The following is a 16,396-nucleotide window of genomic DNA, read 5'->3' as shown; positions in this document are numbered from 1 at the left end:
CCCCGCGGCGGGAGGTGGTGTCTTTGGCTTGGCCCGGCGCGGGTGGCACCGAGTGGTACCTGTCGGTGGGTCCGCGTTCGGCGGGGCTGGGGCCCATCTTCCCTGTCGTTCCCCCCCCCCAGGCCTGCGCTGTGCCGGACAGGGCGCAGGCCCGGGGAGGCCTGCGGGGCGCTTGTTACGGGGTTACGGCCCGTGCTGGGCCTTGGTGAGGGAGGAGGAAGCTGAGGCCGAGATCAGTCCTTGGAAGGAGCTTTTCTGGCATTGTCATCTCCCTTGGGGACGGGTTGAGCTGCTCTCCCGGTTCGCCTTGAAGCAGGAAGGGGCTTGGACATACAGAAGCAGGATGGGGTGGTGTTACGGGCGCTCGAGGCTGGCTAGGAGCCCCATCTTCATGGGAAGTGGTCAGAGAGCCTCAGATGTTCGTGCTCCTGTCAGGGAGATAAGAGTAAAGCATTTGTGGTGCTGAGAAGTTGCTGTGGAAAGTCTGCAACTGGTGCGACCCCGGGGATTAATTCAGTTTTAAGTTTCTGAATGGGGGGTTTGTGTGGCTGGTAAGGAGCTGGAGCCGATGGCAAGGAAGGGGACAGGAAAAGTCCGAGGGAAGTTGGGTCTGCGTTTGACGCGTGCGCGGATGCTTTTCAGCGTTTCTCAGATGGCTCCTGCAAAGAAAGGTGGTGAGAAGAAGAAGGGGCGCTCTGCCATCAACGAGGTGGTAACCAGGGAATATACTATCAACATTCACAAGCGGATCCATGGCGTGTAAGTTCTTCTTATCAGTGGAATCAGCCTGATCTAAAGTGGCGTTTGGAAGTGGGTTCGGTAGTTTAAACGGCAGAGAACGACAGTCCTTACTGGCACCGATTCTAACGCATGATGTTTTAGTCGCTTGTGCTACCGTTGTATCCCGAGGAAGCAGCTCTGTACCTACCTCTACATACTATGCTTGTCATACAGCTTTTGGGAACAAGCGAGTTTGGTTTTGTGTTTATGGACTTAATTTGAAGTTAGATCTATTTACCTCTGACCACAGGTTGTCATTGTTCCCCAAGTGAAATTTAAAGTTTAGCCCACTGTGTTAAGTTTTAGAAATTAAATACTGTATTCAAATGATTGGAGCCATGCTTATCACTAAATTGTTTGAGGTGTAAATTGAGGTATGATTTGAGTTAAACAATATTTGTAGTGTGCAGGGGAGCATAACTTTTTACCTGACAAAGTGTTGAATCTCATAGAACTAAGCACTAGTAAAGTGCTTGAGAGGACTTGCTGAGGAACTGTCTCCCTTTGATTCTCTTTGTATGTGTATGGCTACAGTCAGGTGGAAGAAAACTGTATCCAAATCGAAGCAGTTGCTAAAATTGCTGAAGTTAACTTAGACTAGGAGAGAAACTAGGCAGCGGACTATTGCAAAACCATGGGTGAGGATGGGAGACAGTGGTACCTTTAAACGGCGATAAGATGTTCAGGCCTTGCTTGTTGATTGTTTATGGCAATTCAGTCTACTTTTAATGCTGATGGTCCTGCTATACACTTTTTGGGTTATCCTCTTCTTGGGCATGAAGTACTTGGGGTGAAACACTTCTGGTTTAATGCTTGTCTCACTTGTAGTTGCTCACCTGCTCCTGATTTCTAGTACTAAATATCAACAGCAGTGTGCAAATAATACTAAATATAACCCACTGTGGGACCTCAGACACTACTGACGCTAGTTGCATGTCACAGCATGGGTATAATGTATATGGCAAAACACAGCACAGCTCTGACTTTGAGTGTAAATGCCCCATCATGCAGAATCTGTCCATACTAGGCATGAGACAAGCTCTACTTGTAAAAAAAAAAAAACAAAAAACAGTTCTGATGGTGGTATTGGTGCGGTCCTGCTAGCATGAAGAAAGTAACCATCAAATACTGTTTAGCAGAAGCTGTTATTCAGAATAGTATCCGATTTGTTCTTCTGCCATTTATTTCAATGCTGATACAGTTCTGTCAAGTTTGTATTAGTGTTGCTGCACTGCTTTTCTCATAGGCCTTTTATTCAGAGTATCTGTGAAAGCTCTGATCTCTTCAGTAACACTGTGATAAGTTTTAATGTCAACACGTTTGACTAAGACTTAAGATCTGGGACATCTTGCAGTTACAAACTTGCACTGAACTTACTCCACATAAGTATATGTGGTTTCTATTAGGCATAGACATTAAGTTAGCAGCTGCCTACCAGAGTAATGGTCTAAGCATGCTGTGATGCAACTCTTGAACAGCTGTTGAACAAAATTCTTTGGATTCTGTGTTTGGAGAATGTCAGTGGGTGAATGCTGCAGCAAGTGTCCAGTGGTGACAGTTTCCTGAAGAAATGGCTCTTGTTTGTCCTAGGGGCTTCAAGAAACGGGCACCACGTGCTCTCAAGGAAATCCGTAAATTTGCGATGAAGGAAATGGGTACTCCTGACGTTCGCATTGACACCAGATTGAACAAAGCAGTCTGGGCTAAAGGGATAAGGTAGGTTTCTCCAGCTTTCCTTTCTGGGCGAGGGAGAACCTTGTAGCTGTGTATGTGTAGGTGCAGGACTTGGAGGGGTAGAAAAATTGGTATATTTCTTGCATGCAGTGTTTGTACTTTCTTTGCAAATGCTTCCTTTCTTACAGTGTGTGTGCCAAAGTAATCTTTCTGACACCTCTTATCTTCTGGTCAACCCCCTCGGCGTATTTGTAGCAAAGCTTCAGAAAACTATGGAATTGAAATAACTTCATTCTACCTCTAATAAAAATAAAGCAAAGGAAAGAAGGAATGTGGGCTTGGAGGCAGAGGGCGAGAAAAGATTGGGATATTGTAATGCTCTAGTACCCCAATCCCTATTGCAGCAGACAGTTTTTAGAAACATGGCTTTTTAGCAATACCTACAGATCCGGGTTAGGTACCTGGGATCCAGACAGGATTAGGTTTTGAAGCATGCTGGATTGTTAAATGCTACACAGGGAAATAATGGCATGTTTTAAATAGGGCCATTAATCTTGTCTTGAAAGTACAAATGGTAAGTAGTTTGGGGGGCAAAAAATTGCAACTGTTAAATCACTGCTACAGAGGCAGCTGATTTGGCATTTGATGTGTGAAGATGGTCCAAAAGAACTCCTGTGAGGAGTGGGACCTCTTAAATCATAATAAAAGGTTAACTGGTAGAAATTAATACTGTGTGTGATACACTGGATACACACGAACCCTTTGTCTTGCGGCAATTTTAGACTTAGATTCCTAAGTCTAACCTATGACATACTTAAAATCCGTTACCTGTAATTGTGTGCTTAGGCCAACCCTTCCTTCAAAAACAGAGTGGGAAGATGGCACTAAGATCTTTCTGGGCAGGGGTTCCTCTGTCCTTCCTGTTGAGCTGTTCCAGTTCTGGTGCAATGAAGAAGTAGCAGTTTAGCCAGGTGACTGCATAACTTCAGAGTTTAATAGCGAGGCTGCCAACCAAGACTTCTTTATATTAACCGGTAGAGGTGTGGTCTGTGGAGCAAGGAGTCATCACATCTATCTTTCCAGCTGAGTTTAACTGCAGTTTTCACTAGTTAGAATAGAGAATGTATGCAAAGTAAAATACCTTCATCTGAAAGGATCAGGAGAGGCTAAAATCACTGTGTCAGCTAGTATGATAGTCAGTGATCTAAGTAGCAAAAAATGCTTTTTCACTTGATTCAAGAAAGGAGTAAATCGAAGAAGGTTCGTGTCTTAATAACCACATCCATCTGATTTAGTAAGTATACTCTTGAGAACATACAGCAAGGGAGAAGTTCCTTCACATATTCTGTGCAGCAAGGTACTCTTGAGGAGTAGTTTCCCAAAATCCTGAATTCATTTTGAGGTGGGAGGCTATTTGAAAGAATGATGTAAACAAACAATTTTGTGCCTTCCCTCAGCAGCATCTTTTGGCCAGTAGTAGGGGAGGATGCTAAGCTGTGACTTGCCTGTTACAGACAAAATCATCTTAAGTGATTTAGTCATGGTTCCGTGGGCTTTGTGAAGAAGGAATGTTGGATCGGTTGTACACCCACGAGGAAGATCTTGATTCAGGTCTGATGCTCACTAGAATTTCCACTTGACTTCTGGCATGTTTGGGCACAGATTGGGCAGTACTGTGACTCTTGCTGACAGGGGCCTCAGTCTTTCAGAACAGACTCCTGGGTTTTTTTCCTTACAGTTTTCTGTTCTAGTAAGAAATGCTCTTTAGTAACAGCTGCTGGCTGATCATATACTCATGCTGTGCTTCTTGTTCTTCAAAGTATATCTCCTGGATCAGTAGTGGACTTGTGATGCACTTCTGACTTTATGCTCCCACTGGAATATGGATTCATCTTACTCAAGGCTCATTTAAATTTTACCTGCTCACTTTAACAAAACTAAAAAAAAAAAACAGAAAAAAGCTCCTGTAAGGCAAACAGTACAATCTCTAAGGAACAGGATTTCACTCTTGCTATTATGATGCTGAGATAGAAACACAATTGATTCATCATGTCTTTGCACAAATAGGCTAAGCTTAAGAATTTAAATCTGTGGGACCAGATGGGTTACACCCAAGGGTGCTGAAAGAGTTGGCAGATGTGCTTGCCAAGCCACTTTCCATGATTTACCTGAAATCATGGCTAACTGGGGAGGTACCATTGGACTGGAGGGTGGCAAATGTGACACTCATCTACAAGAAAGGTAGAAAGGAGGATCCAGGAAACTATTGACCTGTCTGACCTTGGTGCCAGGGAAGGTCATGGAGCAGGTCATCTCGGGTGCCATTAAAAGTCATAAAATGGACAACCAGGGGATCAGGCCCAGTCAGCATGGGCTTATGAAAGGCAGGTCCTGCTTGACAAATCTGATCTCCTTCTATGACAGGGCGACCTGCTTATTGGATAAGGGAAAGGCTGTGGATGTTGTTTACCTTGACTTTAGTAAGGCCTTTGACACCGTTTCCCACAGCATTCTGGCAAAACTGGCTGCTCATGGCTTGGATGGGCACACACTTTGCTGGGTAAAAAACTGTCTGGATGGCCGGGCCCAAAGAGCTATGGTGAACGGAGTTGGCGGCCGGTCACAAGTGGTGTCCCCCGGGGCTCGGTTTTGGGGCCACTCCTGTTTAACATTTTTATTGATGATCTAGACGAGGGGATCGAGTGCACCCTCAGTCAGTTTGCAGATGACACCCAGTTGGGTGGGAGTGTTGATGTGCTCGAGGGTAGGGAGGCTCTGCAGAGAGACCTGGACAGGCTGGAGCCATGGGCTGAGGCCAACTGGAGGAGTTTCCCTAAGGCCAAATGCCGGGGGCTGCCCTTGGGCCACAACAACCCCCAGCAGCGCTACAGGCTTGGGGAGGAGTGGCTGGAGAGCTGCCAGTCAGAGAGGGACCTGGGGGGGTTGATTGACAGCCGGCTGAACAGGAGCCAGCAGTGTGCCCAGGTGGCCAAGAAGGCCAATAGCATCTTGGCTTGTGTCAGCAGTAGCGTGGCCAGCAGGGACAGGGAAGGGATCTGACCCCTGTACTCGGCACTGGTGAGGCCGCCCCTCGATTCCTGTGTTCAGTTTTGGGCCCCTCACTACAAAAAGGACATTGAATGACTCGAGCGTGTCCAGAGACGGGCAATGGAGCTGGTGCAGGGTCTGGAGCACAGGTCGTACGGGGAGCGGCTGAGGGAACTGGGGGTGTTTAGTCTGGAGAAGAGGAGGCTGAGGGGAGACCTCATCGCCCTCTACAGCTGCCTGAAAGGAGGTTGCAGAGAGCTGGGGATGAGTCTCTTTAACCAAGTAACAAGTGATAGGACAAGAGGGAATGGCCTCAAATTGCGCCAGGGAAGGTTTAGACTGGATATTAGGAAGCATTTCTTTCCAGAACAGGTTGGTAGGTGTTGGAATGGGCTGCCCAGGGCACTGGTGGAGTCCCCATCCCTGGAGGTGTTTAAGAGTTGGATTGACATAGTGCTGAGGGATATGATGTAGTTGGAAACTGTTAATGTTGCATTAATGGTTGGACTGGGTGACCTTCAAGGTCTTTTCCAACCTAGATGATTCTGTGATTCTGTAATTTGAGAGGGGATAGTAACCACGGAGCAAAGAAATTTTATTTTCTTTTCTATGAATTAGCAGGTTTCAGTACATATTTTACTGAAAATTAATCTGTTGTCTTTGTTTTAGGAATGTTCCTTACCGTATCCGTGTGCGTTTGTCCAGAAAGCGCAATGAGGATGAAGATTCACCAAACAAGCTATACACACTGGTTACCTATGTACCAGTGACAACGTTCAAAGGTAAGGTTGGATGCCGTCTTTCTTCCTCCATGCCGTTTTTCTGAACAAGTAGTGAAGTGGGACAGCTCCTCCTGTAAGGCAAAATTCAGATGAAAAGCATGCTGAAGGGGTCAAAGTGCTGGCTTATGCTAGCTCTGCTGTAGAGAACAGGGCTGCTAGCTTGCTTGATCAGCATTAAAAAGTAAATACATAATTTCATGACATAATCGTGTAAATTTTGAGAGAATAAAAAACACTGGCCATAGTTGTTAGGGTAATTTTAAGGTTTGTTTTCCCATATAAAGTACATCCTCTGATGTCAAATGCTGAAGCAGGTTGAGTCTTTCTGCTTATCATCTGAGAAGTATCTTATTTGCAGAATTGATTTAACATGACGTTTTTAACATTTGGTAAATACTTGCCTATATAGTGTGATCTTCCAGTAGATCAGCAAACTGGCTTTGAAACTGTAGGTGCACTTGTGAAAACTTGCATAGACATAAAGGGAATTGTCCTAGTAATAGGTGGTGATACAATTTCTTGTTTTGCAGGTCTACAGACAGTGAATGTGGATGAAAATTAAACTAATTTTCATTACAATAAAAGGATAAAAAGAAAGTTTATTCCTAAATTGGTTGTTTTTATTGTCCGGTCTCTTCAGGATCTCATCTGTGAAGCATTGTGTTGAACAGGTGACATCTTAAAGCAGCTTGCTTTCTTTGGCCTTGCACATAATTCTGTAATTTTCTTAATTAAAGATAGACTTTGGTTACACATGAATGAAGTAAGGAGGAGATGAGAATGTTCCTGTGTGCGTGGCAAAGTCCTAGTGGTTTTGTTTTGTTCTTATGGGAATAAAGAGCCACGACACAGTATTTTAATTTAAGGCCAAGTTTGTTTAAAAGACAAACCAAAGCAACAACAACAAACCCTAACCCCCCAAACTCTGAGATTGGTGCTTCATGTATGTAATCTGTGGATAAAGTTAACTCCCTGCATTTGGTCCCCACTGGTCTCCTGGGCAGAATCAGGAAGTGTGTCCCAAGTAGGTCTGTGCACTACACTGAAATGTGGCGTTCTGACCAGTGAATTCTGAGTTCACTAGCTCAGGGAATTTGTTTAATGAAAGTAGGACTAAAGGCAGTTATCTTCCACAAAATCAATAAATACTGTCCATGCAAGTCTGGTACAAAAAGGGTTTATTGAAAAGTGCATGTTTTCACAGACCAACATCAGAAGCACAGTCCATGTACACTTAACGTTTCAGCAAGACATACAAATTGGAATACAATCAAATATATTAAAATAGTTTCAACTACCAGCATTGAAACAGTTTTCAGTATTAGTGCAAAAAAGGCAACCCAAACTGCAGACAGTAGCCGAAAAAAAAAAAAAAAAAAAAAAAAAAAAGGACAACTGGAGCCAGCCTGTGCTCTCCCTCCCGGTGCGGAAGAGGGCTTCAGTGTCTTCACACTGTAGACAGATGTTTCCTTTTACATTCAAAACAAGAACATAATTAATAAATCAATGGCACAAAACAAACCTACACACCCTTTAGCTTTTAAAGCTCTTCAACTGAGAACCACAGACGAACAAACTGTTTATCAAAAGTCCACTGCTAATTGAAAGCCTTTTACAGTTTGTGCTTTGGCATCATTTCAGTGCATTTCATTTTTGACAGGTTTGCTGCTACTGTGTGTTTAATTTTGTATGTTCACCCCGTGGCTGGCAGCTCATTCCGTTTGTTTTGAGACTATACTGATGTAACTTTGCATTCTCAAGTTTTGGCTTCAGTTCTACGGGTTTCTCAAAGAAGTTAACTAATGACTGTTCAGTCAAGAGGGATGCTAAAATATGTTCAAAAGAGACAGTCCAGTCCCCTTCAGTTACAGGTGAAGGTTGAGAGTCTTTGTGAGGGGTCTTCACAGTGTCAGTAAAAACAGCATCCTGGTCTGAAGCAGAGGCCTCAGGCTGCAAGTCCTCAGTGAACTCTTCTGAGCCGCTCCCCAGGCTGATGCTCCTTTGTCCTACTTCTCCAATCTGAAGCAACAGTGTGGTCACAGTGGCGATGGCCTGGTACAAATCATTCTCCTCTGGATCTTCATGGAACATGCTGTACAAGGTTTTGCAGAACTGAATGAACTCCCTCTGTAAAGGATGAAAAACCCAAGTCAAACTATAAGTGTAGGAGTTAGGCAAGAGCACCGTACTGGAAAGAAAGGCAAAATGCTGGGTATGCTGAGTATGTTTATATGCTCATTTATAGCTTCTGCCTGCTTGTAAAAAAAAAAAAAAGCTAGCTCTGAGATTTCAGCCCTCACTGGGTTGAAAATTTGGTGCTGCAAATCACAAAGGGAAGAGAGCAGAAAATTATTTTGCTGCCTTGATGAAGGAGATCAGGACCTCCCAGATTACCAAAGGGCAAGGGATACAAGCATGGCTGTTACACAGACAGCAACCAAAGTAGCTGTCCACAGGCCGGCAAGCAACTTCCCTTCTCATGTTTCTCTCCCATCCTTCCCCAGCTCTTCTACTAATAAAATTCAGACATCTTCCCTGCCCAACCCCTTTCTCTCCTTCCTTCCCTTGCTCACCCATCACAGATGATTATCAGGCTAGAGAAGATGTTTCCATATCCTATTATGGTATATGTGAGCTCTTGAGTTTCATACAGTTATGGGATGGCTAAATCATGGTGAACAGGAGTGCAGGAAGTCCAGTCAAGTGATGCCTTTATGAGGGATGATGCAGCTCTCCTGAGCTGACAGGTTAGGTCACTTCAAACTTTCTTGAGCAACACCCACACAGAAGGATTCTGGGTGTAGTCCCATCTTTAAATGTCTGTGCATTTGTTTTACTAATATGGGACCCTAAGCTCCACTGGCATTAGGGAGGAGATGGTAAGATGAGAACCTTCAGCTGTATTACTTCATGCAGTACTAGCCAGCACTTGGCTAAGACAGGGCAAGTCCCAGTTGGGTGATAGACTAAGAAAGAAGTTACCGGTTTGGTGAAGAGGAGGTCAGAGAAGACAGAACAGCAACATATATTCTCAGGAATTCTTTGGGCTTAGGAGGAGGCTTTTTTCCAGCCTGTTATGCTGCAGGTGAGGGTGAGTTTGAAATTCTTTCTATTCACCAACCAGTCTGAGGAGACGGAGTTGCTGGAAAGTAGCTCTTTAAACACCTGCTCACTGGATCAGAAGAGCCCAGTTCTCGATACCTGAAGGACTGAATCTTAAGCTGAGGCTGAAGTTACACTTTCTCAGAAAAAGCTAAACTGTTGTACCCAGTCATTTAATTTTCATGTACTCCTTTAAAAATAGACTACAGCCTTTAATGTATATACCTGGCTCATTTTCGGCAATTCTTTTTCCGTTTTAGAATCCTTTTCTTTGGCTAGATCCTTCAGCATCTGCTTCAACTGCTTTTGGTAATCTACTGCATCACCTTTTTTGGAGCAGACACAAAAAGGAGAATTAGTTTTCAAGTCACGACTAAACTGACATTTCAAAATAAATGCCAGAGAGCAGAGATAATAGAGAAGGGTTAACAAATGGGAAGTTGGTTATCTCAATATGCACACATATCAGAGAACCATACTGGACATACCATTTGATTTTCCAATAACTAGCGGTCTTGAAGTTGACAGTAAAGGATTCCTTAATGGTGACTGGCTGTCTCGTTCATTTTCTGTGAGAGCTATCCAAAAAAGTGATAAATGTAATGATTAATCCTTCGAATGCTTGGTTACTTATGCTTTTAAAACTTACATATTTGAAGAAAGCAAAATAATTGGGCAAAGATGTTTTTAAACAGTACTTCATTAAATCATACTGTAAAATTATGTTCACGTAAGTAACACTAGTGCTGCAGTGAGAGAGTCAGAGTTTGCCAGGAGTGGCACGTTTAATTAAAAACTTTACACAGAGAAACTACCACAAAATTTTGTCACCTAATCAAAACTGGATCAGGATGTGATAAGGAGACCTCTACTACACACAGGAGCACAAGCCATCCAAAAATGTTATTTCAGTTCACATTTTGTCTAGCCATATAATTGGCTGCGAAAGATCTCTGAATGCAGCAGATGTGAGCCTTGACATGGTATATCTATAAATTTTATTCAATAATGTTTTGACTGGAGTAATTTTTTAAAAGTGAGCATAATTACAAATGCGCATCCTGTATGCTCCCAGCTGAAGGATGCACGATAGGGTTCTTCATTAAGCAGCCTTTTCCCAAAAGCCTTAAGCAAGAGATTTCTGGAGAAACAGGTATTCATTCCTCTTCTGATTTCTTACCCGGTGGGATATGCAGCTTATATAGTAGCTTTATCTTTTCATTCATTTCTCCATTATACATAACATCTGCAAGGAAAAAAAAAAGAACAAGAAGGAAGTGGACCTGAACATTTACTCCCACGGTTTAAAATATATCAAGCATCTCTCTGTGCACAAAAGATAATTGTTTGCATGGACAATACATGAAAACATATGGCCAGTATATTACACTGAAATATTTTAAGTTGTGCCTGTCAATGAGGAACAGCAGGTGACAGCCATCTGGTTTGGTCTTTGTTCTTGAAAATAGATTGGGAGTAAATAACACTATGGAGCCAAGGAAGATGACAGGGAATATAGCAAAGGCTGTTTGCTGCCACAGATGAACAGGAATGTGAGAGGGGGGAGACAGAAAACTCTCTTTGGGACCATCATATTCTTAGTATTTCTCCCCTTCAGCCCCTACTGCTGTTCTATAGAATAATCCCAAAGGAGATAGGTACTTTGCATGTAATATAATTCATATTTTCAATGACCAGTAGAAATGAGATTCTGAACTTCTAAATGCACTGAAATACTGTGAAGAACTTTTTTTTAAAAAAAACTTGTATCCCTCTAAGAATCAAAATCAAATTATAATATAATACAGGATCCCTTAGTTCACATAAAACAATTCTAAAAAGCTTAAGTGGCAAGAATATGATTTTTACTGAAGCTTTCAATGTTGATTCAGTTTTTTTCACTTGGGGTCAGGTAACAGTTGAGATGTGGCACTTTCTTTAGCCAGATTTTGAGATGGGCAGCATCACCTTATTAGAACAGCTGGTGGCCTCAAGACCAGCCCCAGCACAGCTCTCAGTCCCTGCTGGCTAGGGTTTTTTTGTTCTGCTTACTGTCGACATATAAGGCAAGCAGGAGTCAGCTGTGTAAGATTAAGTCTTCAAGAAACAGTTACAAAGAGATATACTAAGATTTCAGAGCTATATTGAGAGCAACAGTCTGGTAGAGAGGATTTCCTAGCATTCCATGCATACCTAAGTATAATTTTAATTCATAAAATATTTTCAACAAAATTACTATTGTCCAAGAAACCTAATATTTTAATACAATATTCAATCATGTCCTTAGGCTGTCTTTTAAATCTAATTTGACTTCAGGTGATTGAAACACACAAACTTAATAAAGGTCCCTTGTTAGGCTAATTACAAGCCTAAAAAAAAAATTTGCCCGCATCCTCCCCTGCCAGTTGTATGGCATTTTAACATCTGTGTCTAACCCGTGTGCCACCCCCGCCGGCTCTGCCCATCTTCCACCCCGCAGGGGAGCCAATACCTAAGCAGCTGGCGAGCCCCTTGAATTCAATCAGCTGGTCCATGTTCTCATCCAGGAGCCGGAAGGTCCTTTGGGCGAGGATGTTGGTGTGCTCCCCACAGGTCCAGGGCGAGACCAGCCTGTACAGGTTAGTGAACTGCTGGGCATCGATGCGGTACTGCTCAGCGTAGGGTCTGCTGGGGTCATGTCGCTCCACCACCGGACTCGTCATTTCCCAGTAGCATCTTATCAAATGTTCCCTCTAAGAGAAATCAGAGGCGGGAGAGGGGAAATTGTGGTGTGCAGTATCAGAGAAAGCACAACCAGCAAAAAAAAGGTATTCATATCAAAGTATGTGGGAAATGCTCAAAATTATCTGTGCGAAGTGCTGTAATGATACCAAGGCCATTCCTGTGAGAATCTGTAATTAGAGCAGCCAAGCGCTCTCATGATTTCCAATGGATAATTAATAATTTTGAAGGGAGACTGGGCAGATTCTTGGAAGAAATTCACTGCAGGCTACTGAAACTCTTAGCCACAACTGGCTCGGCATGTCTCTAACCAGCCAAAGGTACAGAGGGTCAGAGAAAATCCAGGGTAAGCATTACACAGGCTTGGCCTGCTCATTTATTCTCTCTCAGACCTCTCTATTTGGATACCGTACCTATTAGTCTTCCCTTAGGGACAGGCTGATGCAAAAGAGAGTCCTAACAAAATGAGCTGTCCCAGGGAAGCAAGTGTGCTAACAATAAAGGAATCACGACCAAGAAACTAAATGAGGAAAGAGGAGGAGTGCAAGCAAATCAAAGCTCAGAAACAGAGAAGCAAGAAGCAAGAGGGAAGTGCTAAAAGCAAGCCCCAGCAGCATCCTCTTACAGCCACTAATGGAGGAAGGATACAACTGCTCTTAGCCACAAAGCTATGCAACACTAAGAACATACCACAGTCATATTCTCAGTATTTATAGCTATGAACAATACACAAAAGAAATGGTCCATTAAGGGCGTTAATTACATGCTTGGACCTCTAAATCAAGTATAGTTGTATAAGCTTAGATGTCCCTGTCATCAAATAATTTTATACAAGTTCTATCGAACATCAGCTTGACAGAAAGGAACTGAAGTAGAAACTGCTTTTAGTTCTTAAAAAATAAAAAAAAAGTTTAAAAATTTGGAACAAATAGCAAGGACACCAGTTCATGGGGATTTTTCCCCCATGGAAAACAAAGTCTGCCTTTAAAGAGCATTAAGAGAGCAGGACTTTAAAGTACTGCAGAGCTCCCAGTGAGCAGAGCTATGTATTATTTAATTTATTCTGCACGTGAAAGTTACCAGAACCTAACTTCCCATGGACCATTTTCAAGCAGTAAGTTAGAAAAGAAACTGAAGCAATTCTCCTCTGAAGGATCAGTATCTTACTATTCCTCTTTAACAACTGGGCAACCACAAAAAGGACAAAATTACAAGATCCCACCCAAATAATACAGCCCAGGCAGAGGACACAAGGTCCAAGGTGGCACTGCAAAGCGACAGCTAGAAGTTACACCCCAAAGCCTCAAATAGTTGCATCCCCTACTTTTCAGGGAGACTAACCTTGAACAAATCATACAGTTCCTCTAAATCTTCTGGAAGAATCGAAACATCAGGGATGACAACTCGGAGCTTAAAAAGAAAGAAAAAACATCAGTCACTATCGTTTCTCCCATCATCACTTACATGAGCAAGCCCCTGAGCCCCACAGGGACTGTATTTATGTGGTCCAGCTGAAAACTGCAGTACAGAAAAATCTCTGCAATTTTTCCCCCTTCTTTAGGTTCACCAGTTGAACAGACTCATGAAAAGAGAAATCCCTCACGGGCTATTAGAAACAAAGACAGGAAGTCCGTAAACTGCAGGTTGCAGGAGGCCAGGGAAGCATCACATCGCACTCACTCTCTTCTTACACTCTTCCCCAGGCATCTGCCTGGGGCCATGGTCAGAGACAAGACGCTGGGCTTATCAGTCCTGCAGTTCTTGTTAATGTGAAAGCCACCCTAGAAAATAATTCATCTGGCCGCAAAAGAAAAAACAAACCCATCAGCATCCCAGGAAAGAGCTTTTTCCAGAGTCAGTAATGATTCTTCCTTTTTTCAAAATCTGGTGGTGCCTTTTAAAAAATGAAAGCAGTCTGCCTGCAGAAAGATGTTAAGCTACCTCACTTGAAACAATACCCTACTCACCACATTTTGCTTGGTTGTGTCTTCGTGGCTCTGCAGGACACGGATTCGATGTTTGTAGCGCATGTGCTCTATCTGTGCCACAGAGTGGTCTCCAAATTTCTACGAGGGAGGGACAGAATTTTATTATTTTTATAGTATTTTATGATATTTGTATTTCTCATTGACTGAAACTACAACTTTTAAAGTGTTTTGAGTTCCTGAAGAAGCATACCCAGTATCTAATTGATCTGTCAGTGTAGGTATTTATACTACACTTAGCCTTGTGCATTTGAGCACTTAGTCAAGGAATCTGTAAAGATGTGTATTAACTGTCAAAATATACACATTGAATTTAACCGTTTTATTTTTAAAAATTCTAACTTAACTGACCAGTAGACACAGAGTAGTATTTTACCTCATAGGAGTCATGAATCAGGTTCGCTATTTCAGTCACTGGGGAGGCTTCCTGGTCATCGCTGAAGAATGCATGGTGATTACCAATAGGTGGCAGAGGGCTTTCCTCGTTTTTGACATGCTCTAAAAACCTGAAAGGAAGAAATATAAGCAACACAGATTGCACTGTGCTCTTCTCAGTATAAATAAGCAAACAAGTCCTATGGCTCAGACTTAGAAATAAATTGGTTTTCGGGCTGCTAGGCTTTTCAAAAATGCCTTCATGATTACTCATCCAAGGAACAGCAAGCCAGCCAAATGACTAAATGCTGCCCAAGGAAGAAAACTTCTGTCTCCTTGAAGTCTGGAGCAGGAAGCCTGTCACTCTAGGGAAGGCACGAAGAGCAGCAGTAAATATTGCACATTGACGCAATCAATGCATGTCTCGGTGCTGCCAGGAAATTTCACAGGACATCTACTCGTCTGATGTATAAAGCCCATTGTTTAAGGCAGACACTACAAAAGCAGCAGCAGCAGCAAGGTAATACAGTGTGCCTACAGCGCCCTGTCGATACCACACCAGCACGCAACTGCCTTTGTTTTATAGCTCCTTCCATGATGGAAGGAGCACTCCTGCGTGGCCATACCTGCTCAGGATCATCAGGGCCTGCCCATCGTCCTTGCTGTTACACAGATCCACGGCATTGGCTTCCAGTATGGCCAAACCCAGCTGGAAAATGGCTTTGATCCCATCATAGAAGAAGCAGTCCACAACATTCACAGCACTTTCCAAGGGCATGATGCTAAGGAAGAGGGTAAGGAACCATGAAAGAGAGATGGAAGCTAAGGTTGTCAGATCCTTCATATGTTCAGCCAGTTCTGGAAGTTGCTCTTTTATAAGCTCTTCAAACACCGACTGGTCTACCTGAGCACCTGCAAGTCACAAAGAAACAGTATTAGCCAGGACTGACACAGGACAAAACATTCTTTAAAGCTAATGATCGCTGTCAACTATCAACTGCAAGACTTTCTTAAGATTTAAGCTGACAAGATACATACACATCTACAATGAAAAATCCCATTATCCTCCTGCTGTGATCTCAACCCCAACCCTTATGTCCGTAATCCTTACTGTACAACTTTATGCAAAAAGACTTTTGTTGATTGTCCCCAGTGCCTTTAGGGTGCAATGAAACAGTAATAGCAGCAGCTGTTGGTTTTGGCTAAAAGAACACGTAATAATTAAGTGCTAGCGAAAGCAATCTTAAAGCATTTTACTGTTCGACTTGGGATCTATGCAGTGAAAATAAGAAAGTACACATTCCTCTCCAGGGTATGTGCTCAAGCAAGCAGGCAGTACAGCTTTAATTCTAAGTGAGAAAATAGAAGATGGAAATCCCGATATGGCTACACACACTAAGCACAAATAAAAATATTTACACACACACACATATATATATATATATATATAAGCAGATATAAATATATGCTTACACACGTATATATCTATATATAAAGAACAAAAGATTTTTGCAATGCCCAGATATACGCCTTCCTAACTGTCCCAACCAATCTTTCCAAAATGAGCAGATTTGTGCTCTGTTTTAGCTACTAGCTCAGTGATACTTTGTCAGCAGCTAGTGTAGAATCAATATAGTTTCCTATCGCTGAAATGGCCTGTGTCTACAAACCACATCTGCCATCAGGGGCTTCAACCAAAGACACTAGAAGTTTAAAATGTTCCTGTATACAAAATGCAGTTACCTTTTCACAATTATTTTGTCTTTCCTTTCAAGTTACTTCATTTCTTTCTCATAGTTCATATTCTGCTAGTATTAGGAAACAACTTTAATTGCTAGGAAATTCCTGAGACATATATACCCTTAGCACTCAAATCTTCTGTTGTTCAAAAGCAGAATACAACCTGAAAAATTTGTGTCAGAGAGCCAG

At 42.7% G+C, this 16,396-nt stretch overlaps 2 protein-coding genes across 3 annotated transcripts in view; one reads left to right on the top strand and one right to left on the bottom strand.

Moving 5' to 3' along the window:
* Positions 1 to 6,886, top strand: part of RPL31 (ribosomal protein L31) — a 7,093-nt gene extending 207 nt beyond the window's left edge. The window contains exons 2-5 of one of the 2 annotated variants that reach the window (XM_026844719.1): positions 643 to 759; positions 2,371 to 2,496; positions 6,172 to 6,284; positions 6,815 to 6,886. In XM_026844719.1, the coding sequence (XP_026700520.1) occupies positions 653 to 759; positions 2,371 to 2,496; positions 6,172 to 6,284; positions 6,815 to 6,846 (378 nt within the window). In that variant the 5' untranslated portion in view covers positions 643 to 652 and the 3' untranslated portion in view covers positions 6,847 to 6,886. Of the gene's footprint in view, positions 1 to 622; positions 760 to 2,370; positions 2,497 to 6,171; positions 6,285 to 6,814 lie in introns of those variants that run through there. The other variant, XM_026844710.1, reaches the window with a different exon arrangement.
* A 769-nt stretch (positions 6,887 to 7,655) lies between these two features.
* TBC1D8 (TBC1 domain family member 8) overlaps positions 7,656 to 16,396 on the bottom strand; it is a 35,421-nt gene continuing 26,680 nt past the window's right edge. The window contains exons 11-19 of the mRNA XM_026845913.1: positions 15,094 to 15,379; positions 14,469 to 14,598; positions 14,075 to 14,173; positions 13,449 to 13,517; positions 11,878 to 12,118; positions 10,567 to 10,632; positions 9,875 to 9,964; positions 9,612 to 9,712; positions 7,656 to 8,411 (exon numbers count right to left, since the gene is read on the bottom strand). Of these exons, the coding sequence (XP_026701714.1) occupies positions 7,953 to 8,411; positions 9,612 to 9,712; positions 9,875 to 9,964; positions 10,567 to 10,632; positions 11,878 to 12,118; positions 13,449 to 13,517; positions 14,075 to 14,173; positions 14,469 to 14,598; positions 15,094 to 15,379 (1,541 nt within the window). The 3' untranslated portion in view covers positions 7,656 to 7,952. The remainder of the gene's footprint in view (positions 8,412 to 9,611; positions 9,713 to 9,874; positions 9,965 to 10,566; positions 10,633 to 11,877; positions 12,119 to 13,448; positions 13,518 to 14,074; positions 14,174 to 14,468; positions 14,599 to 15,093; positions 15,380 to 16,396) is intronic.

The sequence above is a fragment of the Athene cunicularia genome, assembly GCF_003259725.1.
Source record: "Athene cunicularia isolate RWA chromosome 1 unlocalized genomic scaffold, athCun1 chr1_part1, whole genome shotgun sequence".
Lineage (NCBI taxonomy): Eukaryota > Metazoa > Chordata > Aves > Strigiformes > Strigidae > Athene > Athene cunicularia.
This window is presented reverse-complemented; position numbering and strand designations above follow the sequence as displayed.